The following is a 13,614-nucleotide window of genomic DNA, read 5'->3' as shown; positions in this document are numbered from 1 at the left end:
AAGAGTCTACAATCTTGTAATCAGTCAGTAGGCCAGTATATAGGGCTACAGATACTCACTGTGCTGTTTGGTGACAGGGTGTGTACTACACTCAACATGGACCACAGGAAGCGAAGGAAAGAGTTGTCTCAGGAGATTAGAAAGAAAATTTATAGACAAGCATGTTAAAGGTAAAGGTTATAAGACCATCTTCAAGCAGCTTGGTGTTCCTGTGACTACAGTTGCACATATTATTCAGAAATTTAAGATCCATGGGACTGTAGCCTACTTCCATGGATGTGGCCGCAGGAGGAAAATTGATGACAAATCAACAGATAATACGAATGGTAACAAAAGAACCCAGAAAAACTTGTAAAGAGATTAAAGGTGAACTTCAACCTCAACAAGGAACATCAGTGACAGATCGCACCATCTGTCATTGTTTGAGCCATAGTGGACTTCATGGGAGACGACCAAGGAGAACACCATTGTTAAAAAAAAAAAAAAAAAAAAAAGTAAAAAAGCCAAACTGGAATCTGCCAAACTACATGTTGACAAGCCACAAAGCTTCTGGGAGAATGTTCTATAGACAGATGAGACAAAAATAGAGCTTTTTATGTTCACAGATGGAAAAATGAAGCATATCAACAAAAGAACAGTGTCCCTACTGTGAAACATGGAGGAGGCTCTGTTATGTTCTGGGGCTGCTTTGCTGCATCTGGCACAGGGTGTCTTGAATGTGTGTAGGGTACAATGAAATCTCAAGCCTATCAAGGGATTCTAAAGAGAAATGTGCTACCTAGTGTCATAAAGCTTGGTCTCAGTCGCATGTAATGGGTCTTGTATCAGGATAATGTCCCAAAACTCACGGCTAAAAACACCCAAGAATGGCTAAGAGGAAAACAGTGGACTATTCTGAGGTGGCCTTCTATGAGCCCTGACCAAAATCCTATTGAACATCTTTGGAAAGAGCTGAAACATGGCGTCTGGAAAAGGCGACCTTCACACAAGAGACAACTGGAGCAGTTTACTCTTGAGGAGCGGCCAAAATACCTGTCGAGAGGAGCAGAAGTCTCATTGATAGTTACAGGAATCGTTTGTCAGCAGTGATTGCCTCAAGGTTGTGAAACAAAGTATTAAGTTAAGAGACCATCATTTCTGTCCAGGCCGATTTCAGGAGTTTTATTTTTTGAAAATTCTGTGGAAACAGAAAAGCAGCAATGTTCATTTGATCATTTTCATAGATTTTTTTATTTATTACTTTTGTCAGATTCAAGTTATATCTTTGACCATTGTGGGATTTTCTTTCATTGAACGAGGGACGAGGCGTGCTAACAATTTTGACAACGTGTGTGTGTGTGTATGTGTGTGTGTGTGTGTATATAATATATATATATATATATATATATATATATATATATATATATATATATATATATATATATATATATAAATATTACACTGCCGACTTTGCAAGTTTTTCCACCTACAAAGAATGGAGAGTTTTGTAATTTTTATCGTAGGCAACTTCAACTGTGACATTCAGAATCCCCCTCAAAAATCCAGAAACTTCCATTGTGTGATTTTTAAATAATTAATTTGCATTTTATTGCATGAAACAAGTATTTGATCACCAACCAACCAGCAAGAATTTTGCTTTAAAAATCTTACAGTGTGACTTTCTTTTTTTTTATTCTATCACAGTTCTAGTTGCTTACAATCAAAATTACAGATTTCCCCACTCTGTGTAGCAAACTTGCAAAATCGTTAGTATCAATTGTTTTTCCCACTGTGTATGTGTGTGTATGTTTGTGTTGTTAAGGACGTGACTCAACCGGTCACTCAGGATCTGACTGCTGTTTCAAATTATATTGTCATGTGTGCACACGAGACTAAATAACGGACAACGAGTCAGTTATATTTATCTCCGTGACGGACCCTGAGGCAACTGAACTTTATTCTTAGACAAAGCCCCTAGACCAAGAAGTAAAGGGGTGTGAACAAAAGTTTTAGTCCAATCAAGTATCGTAGGTCGGGGCTTCAAGACGTATAGAAATTAGCATAGTCTCTTCTTGATTGGACAGTCCAAGCTCTAGGAATTTTTTTGTTCATCATCTTGGGAGTTGTCCAGAATGTGGCAGCCATCTTTAAATCACATATACTGTGTTAAAGTAAAATCACTAAATATGCAATATACATATATACGTATCAGTAAAAAGAACAAAGGCATTCATAAATATGTGCGTTAGTTTACATCTACTAAACTATATACCTGAGTCTATGAAATGGCTGAATTAAGTATTTTTGGATACTCAATTCTTATCCTCAACAGTGTGTGTATATACAGTTGTGCTCAAACGTTTTCACACCCCCGCAGATTTTTTGCTTTCTTGGCCTTTTTTCAGAGAATATCATGGTTTGTGGTTGGGTGAAGCCATTTATTGTCAAACTACTGTGTTTTCTCTTTTTAAATCCTAATTACAACCAAAAACATCAAGATGACCCTGATCAAAAGTTCACACACCCTGGTGATTTTGGCCTGATAACATGCACAGAAGTTGACACAAATGAATTTAAGTGGCTGATAAAGGCAACATCCACACCTGTGACCTGTTTGCTTGTAATCAGTGTGTGTGCATAAAAGTTGAGTGAATTTGTGGGATCCAGACAGAGTTTGCATCTTTCATCCAGCCATTGACATTTCTGGATTGTGAGTCATGAGGAAAGTAAAAGAATTGTCAAAGGATCTACGGGAAAATATCAAAGAAAAAGAGAACTCCGGCACACTACCCCAATTAATGTAAAGAGACGAAAAAAAAAATTGCAATCAAAGTTGTTTTTTATTATGTAGAAAATGTTGTTGAAAGTCCGAACAAGTTGACATTTCGACCAATTCGGTCTTCAAACAGGAATTATCTTTGTGAAACAGGAAGTGGTGAGTATGAGGTCAGAGATGCAGCACAGTGAGTGCCAAGAACGAATCTGTCCTGAATATGTCAAGAAATTGAAATAGAATCATCGAATATTAGAGTTGGAATGGATCTCCTGGGTCATCTGGTCCAACCCCCTGCTCAAAGCAGGATTCACTAAATCATCCCAGACAGATGTCCGTCCAACCTCTTTTTATAGACTTCCATTGATGGAGAGCTCACCACCTCTCGTGGCAGCCTGTTCCACTTGTTGATCACCCTCACTGTCAAAAAGTGTTTTCTAATATCTAATCTGTGTCTCCTCCCCATCAGTTTCATCCCATTGCTTCTAGTCTTTCCTTGTGAAAATGAGAATAAAACTGATCCCTCTACAGTGTGACAGCCTTTAAGATACTTGTAGACAGCTATTAAGTCTCCTCTCAGCCTTCTCTTTTGCAAGCTAAACAATCCTAAAACCTGTAACAACATTTTCTACATAATAAAGAACAACTTTGATTGCAAATTGTTTTTCGTCTCTTTACATTAATTGGGGTAGTGTGCCGGAGTTCTCTTTTTCTTTGACATTGTTTTTCTCCAGAGCACCTGTAAGGTGAAGCAGGGTCCTATTCTTTATTACTACGGGAAAATATAGTTGAACTGAATAAAATAGGAAAGGGATACAAAATGATATCCAAGGAATTGATAATGCCAGTCAGCAGTGTTCAAACTGTGATTAACAAATGGAAAATCAGGGGCTCTGTTAAAACAAAACCACGATCAGGCAGACCAACAAAAATTTCGGCCACAATTGCGAGGAAAATTGTTTGGGATGCAAAGAAAAACCCACAAATATCATCAGCTTAAATACAGGACTCACTGAAAACTAGTGGTGTGGCTCTTTAAAAATGCACAATAAGGAGGCACTTGAAGAAAAATGGGCTGCATGGTCGATTCGCCAGAAAAAAGCCATTACTGTGCAAATGCGACAAACTATCTCGCCTACAATACACCAAAGAGTACAGAGACGAGCCCCCAAACTTCTGGAACATGGTAATTTGGAGTGATGAGACCAAAATCGAACTTTTTGGCCACAAACATAAACGTTAAATTTGAAGAGGTGTCAACAATGCCTATGATGAAAGGAACACCATTGTTACTCTAGACCATGGAGGTGGATCACTGTTGATGTGGGGATGTGTGAGCTACAAAGGCACAGGAAACTTGGTCAAAATTGAAGGAAAGATGCATGCAGCACATTATCAGCAAATATTGGAAGCAAATTTGCACTCATCAACCCGGAAGCTGCGCATGGGACGTACTTGGATGTTTCAACATAACAACGATTCAAAACACAAGGCCAAGTTGACCTGTCACTGGCTTTAGCAGAACAAAGTGAAGGTTCTGGAGAGGCCATCTCAGTCTCCTGATTTCAATATGATTGAGCCACTCTGGGAAGAACTCAAGTGCGCAGTTGTAGTGCTAAGATGTTAGTGGCCATCAGGAATCTATATTGGTAGTCTGTCTTTAAGAAACCCTTTAAGATATTAGACTGTAACAGTTGTTTACATTAGCTTTTTTTTCTTTAATTTTCCTAGACACCTGGAGTTATTGTTCAAGTGTCAATGTTCAGTGAGAAAGTACATGTTTATAGTATCACCCAGTACCACATAGTTCTCTTATCAATGTTTAGTGAGAATGTGCATGTTTATAGTATGGTAAAACATCTGAAACCAGGACCCTTTGGCATGTCTCACCCGGTGACGTATTTGTCTGGTGTAGATTGACATCTGAAAGGGTGCGTTACACGCTGCGACATCGCTAACGATATATTGTCGGGGGTCACGGTGATTGTGATGCACATTCGGCGTCATTAGCGACATCGCAGCATGTGGCAGCTAGGAACGACGGTCAACGATCGCAAAAATGGCAAAAATCGTTGATCGTTGACACGTCGCTCCTTTTCATAATATCGTTGGTGGTGCATGCCGCTGGTTGTTCGTCGTTCCTGCGGCACTACACATCGCTGTGTGTGACACCGCAGGAACGACGAAGTTCATACTACCTGCGTCCATCGGAAAGGAGGAAGGAAGGAGGTGGGCGGCATGTTCCGGCCGCTCATCTCCTCCCCTCCTCTTCTATTGGACGGCCGCTTTGTGACGTCGCTGTGACGTCACTGTGACGCCGAACGCACCTCCCCCTTGAAGGATGGATTGTTCGGCAGCAACAGCGACGTCGCAGAACAGGTATGTGCGTGTGACGCTGCCGTAGCGATATTGTTCGCTACGGCTGCGATCACCACATGTCGCACGAACGACGGGGGCGGGTGCTATCGCTCGCGACATCGCTAGCAATCGCTGGCGATGTTGCAGCATGTAAAGCACCCTGAAGAGTTGGCCACTCAGAAGAGGGATACCTTATTGGACAAATGAAACCTGGTAAAGTCTGTATGACACTTGGTTACGCAAGCAATTTGTTTTCAAGTGAGGTATAAACTGGTGAAGATTACAGCAAAGTCAGAAGCCTGTTTACCTGTGGACTAAAGAGGGGACGCCCGTGACACCACAGTGTGGGTCCCAGGAGTTTCTCTGTCTTTGCTGTTTTGCTTCTCACAAATAATGTTCCCAGAGAGCTGATGTGTTGCGCCTGGTGAAGTTTTTTTTTACTATGTAGTGTGCAATATAAGTATTTTACCTTTGTGATTTATATTATGAAAAAGTGTACGCAATATCACACTATTTCCTATTTTCTGTAATCATTGAATTGACTCGCCCACCCCAGGGCTATGGGACACCCGGTGCCGGGCCGGACTCCGTGACCCTGGCGGGAGTCAATTAATATGGCTGCTTCAGTTGTGGGGTGATTAAAGTTTATATTCGTGACGCCACCTGTGGTTTGCGGCTATTAAGCCGCCGCTGCTGTATGAGGCCTCCGGGGCTGGTGGAATGGCAGCTTGGATGGTCCTGCTCCCCACAGGTGGAGCGGTGCCCCGGGGACACTGTTGGTGCTTGTAAGTGTGTATGCAGTGATGGAATAGTGCAGGGGGAATAACGGAGACAACACCAGGGGGTGCAATTTCAAGATGTTTACTCACAGTTCCTGGGCTGCAGCACACTGGTGCCTTTGGGCTGCTGGAACCCACTGTCAGGGACCTCCGCCGATCCTGGGTAGATCCTGGAATGAAAGCCGGTGCACCCCTCTATGTGTTCCTTTCTTCAGCTGTTTCCTTAAGCCTTGCCCTTGTTGGCTGAACCTGGCTCGGCCTCCACTACAGCCTCCGGGCCAGGGGCTTGCCTGTCGGTAATTTACCCCCTTTCTAGAGGTTCTGCTGTGGGCTGTGGCCCGGGGAGCTTGCAGCTTTCCCTGGGCCTCGGTTTTTACTTTTGGAGATGACTTTTTCCTCCTCCGGTTTCTAGGGACCGTCCCCTGTTTGCAGCTTGATCCCTCCACCGATGTTCTTGTGGAACCGGCCACGAGCCTGAAAGCTATCTGTGGCCCTGGAATCCCTTCTTTTCTCTGCTTGGTGTCAGCTGGACCCTCTGAGTCCCAGGGTCTTCACCAGGAAGCGTCACTTTCTTCTCTTGCTCCTGGCTGACTAGAGCACTTCTCTCAGCTTTCTTCCTCTGCCTCACGCAGACCTCCTCACTCCCCTCCTTCCTGAGGTAAACTGAAACTCTCTCTCTTGACCTTCCTTACTACTCTGCACTCGGCTGGCTCCTCCCACCCACCCAGTTGCTAAGCTACCACCCTATGGGAGCAGGGATGGGTCTTACGGCCCCTCCCAGCATGCAGCATGGGAGGGTTGCTGCCACTGTCCCTGGTCCCTGTGTGTACCTAACAATGGGTGTAGTGTGAATTTGCCTGTGGACCGGCGTTCACTCCTTTCCTTACCCAGGATGGGACATCACACCGCTGGATGGGGTGCAATGTTCCTGTGGCGACGGAAGCCTCAGGGGCGCCACAGAATGATAATAAAATTAATCACCTTCTTTTAGGCCATATCCGATCCCTTTAAAAACTTGGCAAAACAGCCACTAACACCATCCGATTTTATATGTATTTACATCTGTTTATCTTCTCATTCAGATCCCTACAATATCGGATCCTCTCAGTGGAATTCTTCTATATAATTGTTCTGATTAACCCATCAAAGAAGGATAGGGGCAAGATGGCGGAGAGGTTATTACACCTCACCCTAGAGATCCTCTTCCGGCTTACTGGAGAGGTGAGAGATTCTGATGACGTCACATTACATCATTCTTATCTATGGGAATAACAGATGGACAGAACTGGAGAGGTGAGGACTCTGGAAATGTCTGTAGTGAGATTTATTAATATGTCTCTCCATAACCAGGATTACATACTAGTGAAGACCTCTAGTGAGTGCTGTCAGGCCCCTGTGTCTGAGGGATGGGGAAGACCCCTGAGCCCAATCACGGATCCTTCACCTCAACCCCCGATACATGAGGACATCAATGACCAGAAAATTCTAGAACTCACCTACAAGATGATTGAGCTGCTGACTGGAGAGGTGACACTGCTGGGAATGCTGGGACATTATACAGTAATGCTATGAAGGGATCGAGGGTGACGATATCATTGTATATGTCAGGTTCCTATAAGGTGTCAGGACGTCACCGTCTATTTCTCCATGGAGGAGTGGGAGTATTTAGAAGAACACCAGGATCTGTACAAGGACGCCATGATGGAGGATCCCCAGCCCCTCACATCACCAGGTAATAGACAGGACTAAATACACACGGCCTATAATTATCTGTATGTAAGGAATGAATTGAGTCCCTGTATATGTTTCTTCCAGTTGTATCTAGTAAGAGGACAACACCAGAGACATGTCCCCGTCCTCTTCTCCCCCAAGACTGTAAACAAGAAGATCCTGATGTTCCTCAGGATGTGTTTCCTCCAGCTCTATCCAATAAGAGGACAGCATCAGAGACCTATCCCCATCCTCTTATCCTCCAGGAGTGTAAACAAGAAGATCCCAATGTTCCTCAGGATGTTTTTCCTCCAGCTCTATCCAGTAAGAGGACAAAACCAGAGAGATGTTCCCATCCTCTTCTCCCCCAAGACTGTAAACAAGAAGATCTCGATGTTCCTCAGGATGTGTTTCCTCCAGCTCTATCCAGTAAGAGGACAAAACCAGAGAGATGTTCCCATCCTCTTCTCCCCCAAGACTGTAAACAAGAAGATCTCGATGTTCCTCAGGATGTGTTTCCTCCAGCTTTATCCAATAAGAGGACAGCATCAGAGACCTATCGCCATCCTCTTATCCCTCAGCACTGTAAACAAGAAGATCTCGATGTTCCTCAGGATGTGTTTCCTCCAGCTCTATCCAGTAAGAGGACAAAACCAGAGAGATGTTCCCATCCTCTTCTCCCACAAGACTGTAAACAAAAAGATCTCAATGTTCCTCAGGATGTGTTTCCTCCAGTTCTATCCAGTAAGAGGACAACACCAGAGAGATGTCCCCGTCCTCTTCTCCCACAGGACTGTAACCAAGAAGATCCCGATGTTCCTCAGGATCATCAGGTAGATGGAGAGAAGGTGCCATGAAATCTCCCTATGATGTGTAGACGTCTGTGAAGGTCTTGTGCTCAGTCTTGTTTTATCCTCCAGTATTATATGTGTTATACTTGTGTAATGAGAGCGGTGGAGATGGCAGGATTAGAGCTGATCATAGATGTGACTTCTCCATCTGTCTGTGACTTTTACAATATTTGTTTCAGGGGGAAGATCTGCCCCATATTAATACTACAGAGACATATGTGAGCGATGAAGAGTGGTGTAATGATGAGATTTCCTCAGATAACTTCATGGGTGAGTAGTAGCCACAAAAAAAAAAAAAAAAAAGAAAAGTAACATTATAAATAAAATCTGGTAATAATCATATATATACAGGGTTGGCCGTTTCTCCTTCTTTGGACGCCAATTAAGAAACATTTTCATTGAAGTGAACGGCCGTGTATATGGCCATCCAAATTTTCCCAGTAAGGTTTTGTGTTATGGCCCATTCAGTCCTTCCATCTAATTATTCTTCTTTCTAATTAAAAAACAAAACACTAATTAGATAATTGATAGGAACCATTTTTAAGCACTTATGGCTGGCACTCATGGTTGACTCACTGTCAACAGTAAGGTGTCACGGTAGGTACGGGGGAGTAACAAGTAAAAGGGAAAGGAAACTCTGCATCTAGGGAAGTTGGAAATGGTGACCCCTGACTAAAGCTACCGCTGACCCCTGGAGGCCCTCACCACCCTAGTTAGGCACACCTATGCGCCGAGCTGGATACCTGACCTTAGAGCAGGGCTAGGGAACGGATGGGATGATCTCTTTGTTGACCCCACTAAACACGACTGAAAACACAGGGATCACACACATGGGGAAAGCGCATGTACAATTTATCTCCAGATGCCTCAGGAAGAAGTTCAGCAAAGAGCAATAATGATCCCACAGATGCGTGCAAGCTGCCTGCTTGCATCCAGAGCTTGCGAAGGAAAATGAGAGTATTTAAACCCAATGGGAAATACAGATGATAAGCAGCTGAAGGGAAGAGGAGCTCTGCTTTGTCCTAAAGGGAAAAGGATGAAAACCCAAAAGAGGAGCTACCTAGAACACTCAATACTAGCAGCAGGAATAATAGAAAGTCAGGGAGAATTTTGCCCAGCCAAATGCTGTTACCTTCCATTGCCGGATACCACAGGACTATCTCTCACCCGTGACACAACCGTGACATAAGGTGGCTTTTAAATGGTTTTGAACAGGAGGAGATCTGTCTTTCAGCCCATTGTTCCCTTTAGATGGCAGAGTCCCAATATGTCATGTGGCAACCAGAGGCCAAAAACTGTCTTCCAAGCCTACCAAGTGAACCAGTGTAAAACTCACAGGTCTAATGAACTGCAATACATAAGTATTAATATGTATTGGATCAACAATCGGTCTATTCATTGCTCAAGTCCCATACTGCAAAAAAGTAGGAAAAAATTACTAAAAAATTACATATAAATGAAGCATGAAAACATCATGGGAAAAATGGTATCATTGTTAGAAAATCGAGTGTCCTATAAAAACTTACGAAACAAGGTAGACATTATTTGTATCAACCCGAGCTATAAAACTCTGAAGTTATGGAACTTGTACAATGAGCACAACAAAAATAAAAAAACTTTCCAAAATGTTTTTTTAATTCCCAAATTTTGGACTAAAAAGTAGTGAACATTTTCATATACTCCAAAATAAAAACTATTCAAAACTTCAACCTAGCTTGCAAAAAAAGAAACTTCTATTCCAGTTCGTCAATGAAAAATAGGGAATTTCTATGTTACCGGCAGATGAAAGACTCTGGAAAAGTGACATCCCAAAAAATAAATACAGGAAAATTTGCGCTCCCAAAGTCAGAGGCCTTCATTGCCTCCTTATTCCTGGAAACACCAGTGTTTTCAAAGTGTTGCTTGCCCCCTCTAGATAAATTCCTTGAGGGGTTTTGTTTCCAAAATGGGGTCAAGTCCCCATTTTGGAAACTAAATGAAGACTTGACCCACAACTCAAACAAATCCAGGACAGCAGTTAACTCTCTGGTGGTACTCAGCGCAGAAGGTCACAGTTTATTCAAAAGATCCATCAGAAGTCCATGATCCAATAATGATTGCAGACGCATTTCGACAATCCGTTTTAGTTCTTATATACCGTATTTTTCGGACGACAAGACGCACTTTCCTCAAACATTTGGGAGGAAAACGAGGGGTGTGTCTTTTAATTCGAATTTGGCTTACCGGGAGAGATGGAGAGGTGTCACGGGAGATGCTGTGGGCCATGGGCGCTGTGCTGCAGGCTTACTGCGGGTGGTTGCTGTGCTGCTGGCTGGGAGGCAGGGGCCACCATAATGAAAATATCGGCGGTGTGGGCTTCAAATAATGGTACCCAGAGTCAGCGCATGCACAGATGGAGCTCTCGGCTCAAGATCTCATCTGCGCACACGCCCCCTGCAGCCCATAGATCTCCCTGTAGCAGAATTATGTAAAATGGCACCTGGAGGTGGCGCATGCGCAGATGAGATCTCGGCTTGTAATTGAGCCAAGAGTTCCATCTGCACAGGTGCCGACTCCGGGTGCCATTTCTTTGAAGCCCACACCGCCGACAGTTACTGAATGCCCCTCCTGTTTTACAGTTCCCGCAGCGAGCATCTTGGACACCCGCTGCACTGCTTGCAGCTCGCCCTACTCCAGCACTACCCCTGGCTTCTGTTATCCCTTGCCATCACCGCTGCCGTCCCCCTTCTTGTAAGACACCACCGGATTATAAGACGGACCCCATATTTTTTTTTTTCCCTCTAAATTTTGCGTGTGTCTTATAAAACGAAAAGTACTGTAACATTCAAGGTCCCATGAATGCTTAAATCACAGAGGACTATGTCGGTTGATACCATCTTCTTTTCACATCTGAGGAGGATTTCGAAAATGGTGGGCCAATCCGTCTAAGAAGAGATGGTCTATGTGGCTATCAAAACCTTTATTAATTAATATTTATTACTAAGGAAAAAGCCCAGGATGACTTTAACAACAGGTTTCACAAAGCCTTTTTGAAATGTCTGTTTCCATTCCTATTAATTCTTTTATGACTGTTGGGAGTGAGATTTCGCATATCTATCCTTCCAAAAATGGGTAATGATTCCGCTTTCTGCTGCAATTACAGACCCATTCCCCTAATAAACATTGTTGTTAAAATCTTCTTCACGATCCTAGCTACGAGATTGTCTACTTTCTAGTTGATGACAAGGTTGGCTTCATTTGGAGACAATACTAAAACTCCCTTTATTTAAGCATATTGCTTGACACTCACAAAAGCCATGCCTTTCTTCGGTTGAAGACAAAAAGGCTTCTGATAAGGTCAACTGTAATTAGTCATCTTTAAGTGGTACAGTATGGTTCCGAAAATGCTGCGGTGTATAGTGGTCTCAGACACACAATGGAGGCAATGGTCTACTTTTGGTTTCCATTAGAGGGAATCGTCTAGTTTTGCCTACCGTAAGAGGCAATTGTCTACTTTTGACATCCATTAAAATCACCAATGGGACTCAAAAGTGGTGTCTTTTGTCCCCATTGTAATATATTATAATTATCGAATAACTGGCTAACGCAGTCAGATCTAATCTCGACATTACAGGCATTAGGATGGGGCAAATCAAATTATAAGTTAGTTCTCTATGCTGATGTTCTTCTGTGTTTCTCAAACCCATCAGTTATTTGTTTCTTCGGTTTTAGTATAGTTGGTTTTAAAATAACTATTCTTTAATATCTCCTTGCTCGCGTCTCTTCATATGAAATTGGCTGAATGTTTTCCTTTTAGATGGGTCTCTGGCTCCATCAAATATCTGGGGGTTCTTGTGTCACGTCTGTGGTTTTTAAATGTAGGATATAAAAGACTGTATAAAAGACTTTACGATTCTCCACTGAGCATGTGAACTATGAAGATGTTGGCTTCATTGTAATGAAAAAAACTATCATCATCTTCTGGTGCTTGTTTTGAAGGTCTATTAGCTTGTGATCTGCTTCGTTACATCACTGTCTTAGTTAAAAAGCAAATTTTGTTGCATACCACTCAGTTTGTATGGACATTTTTATACATAAATGTCATTTTTGTCGATACTATTCAAAAATGATAAAAATTGTTTCTATTCTTGGCAGATAACTGGAGCCTAGAGGGACATTGGATGTCTTTAGAGTGTGATATCCCACAGGATGCATATAACGAGCATGCCATAATTCCAAATCAAGCCCATCACCGTAAAGATCTATCATCTGATCCTTCAGAACAAATCCAATCTTCTGACTCCTCACAGAATGCTAAGAAAAATACTTATCACACAATAAGTGTCATACCTCAAAGTCCTTCTACTGAGGAGAAACCATTTTCATGTTCAGAATGTGGAAAATATTTTAAGTCGACATTAACACTTACTTCTCATCAGACACAACACACAGGGGAGAAGCCATTTTTTTGTGAACATTGTGGGAAATGTTTTAGAAAGAAATCATATCTTTTTACACATCAGAGAATCCACACAGAGGAGAAGCTGTATTCATGTTCAGAATGTGGGAAAAATTATCATAACAAATCGAGTTTTGTTAGACATCAGTGGGTTCACTTAGGGGAGAAGCCATATTCATGTTCAAAATGTGGGGCAATTTTTACTACTAAATCATCTCTTGTTAGACATCAAAATAATCACCCCAAAGGAAAACCATATTCATGTTCAGTATGTGGGAAATCTTTTAACTACAATTCAGATTTTGTTAGACATCAGATCACTCACAAGCGGCAAAACTATTTTCATGTCTAGAATGTAAGAAATATTTTTCCATGGAATCAAGTCTTAAAAAAACTCAAATAAAAGAATCAACTTTCATTTATTGAATGCGGAAAGTAATCATTGCACATCAGAAATTTCACACAGGAAAAACAATTTTAAAAGGAAGGTGCAGCAATTTGTAATTTTGTATTAAGAATTACTGATTATGGAATCAATTATTTTAATAATTAATAGTGATGAGTGAGTACTACCTTGCTCGGGTGCTCATAACTGGTGATGAGCAAGTATTACCATGCTCAAGTGCTCATAAATAGTGATACCATGCTTGGGTGATTTTAGCTGGTGATAAGTGAGCACTACCATGCTCGGGTGCTCTGTACTCGTAACTAGTGATGATCGGGCAC

At 42.2% G+C, this 13,614-nt stretch overlaps 1 protein-coding gene across 1 annotated transcript; it reads left to right on the top strand.

The window, feature by feature from the left end:
• The first annotated feature begins 6,975 nt into the window (after positions 1–6,975).
• Positions 6,976–13,412, top strand: LOC142310463 (uncharacterized). The gene is made up of 6 exons (XM_075347987.1): positions 6,976–7,110; positions 7,240–7,416; positions 7,498–7,621; positions 7,705–8,432; positions 8,630–8,720; positions 12,585–13,412. Exons 1-6 carry the CDS (start codon positions 7,054–7,056, stop codon positions 13,238–13,240), a joined length of 1,833 nt encoding a protein of 610 aa, XP_075204102.1. The 5' UTR covers positions 6,976–7,053; the 3' UTR covers positions 13,241–13,412.
• Positions 13,413–13,614: the final 202 nt, after the last annotated feature.

Source organism: Anomaloglossus baeobatrachus, chromosome 5, assembly GCF_048569485.1.
Source record: "Anomaloglossus baeobatrachus isolate aAnoBae1 chromosome 5, aAnoBae1.hap1, whole genome shotgun sequence".
In the NCBI taxonomy this organism is placed as follows: Eukaryota; Metazoa; Chordata; class Amphibia; order Anura; family Aromobatidae; genus Anomaloglossus; species Anomaloglossus baeobatrachus.
This window is presented reverse-complemented; position numbering and strand designations above follow the sequence as displayed.

Coding starts and splice junctions, on each gene's coding strand:
- LOC142310463 (XM_075347987.1), top strand. CDS start 7,054: ATGGCGGAGAGGTTATTACACCTCACCCTAGAGATCCTCTTCCGGCTT. Junction 7,622..7,704: donor CCAGCCCCTCACATCACCAG/GTAATAGACAGG, acceptor TGTTTCTTCCAG/TTGTATCTAGTAAGAGGACA. Junction 8,433..8,629: donor ATGTTCCTCAGGATCATCAG/GTAGATGGAGAG, acceptor TATTTGTTTCAG/GGGGAAGATCTGCCCCATAT.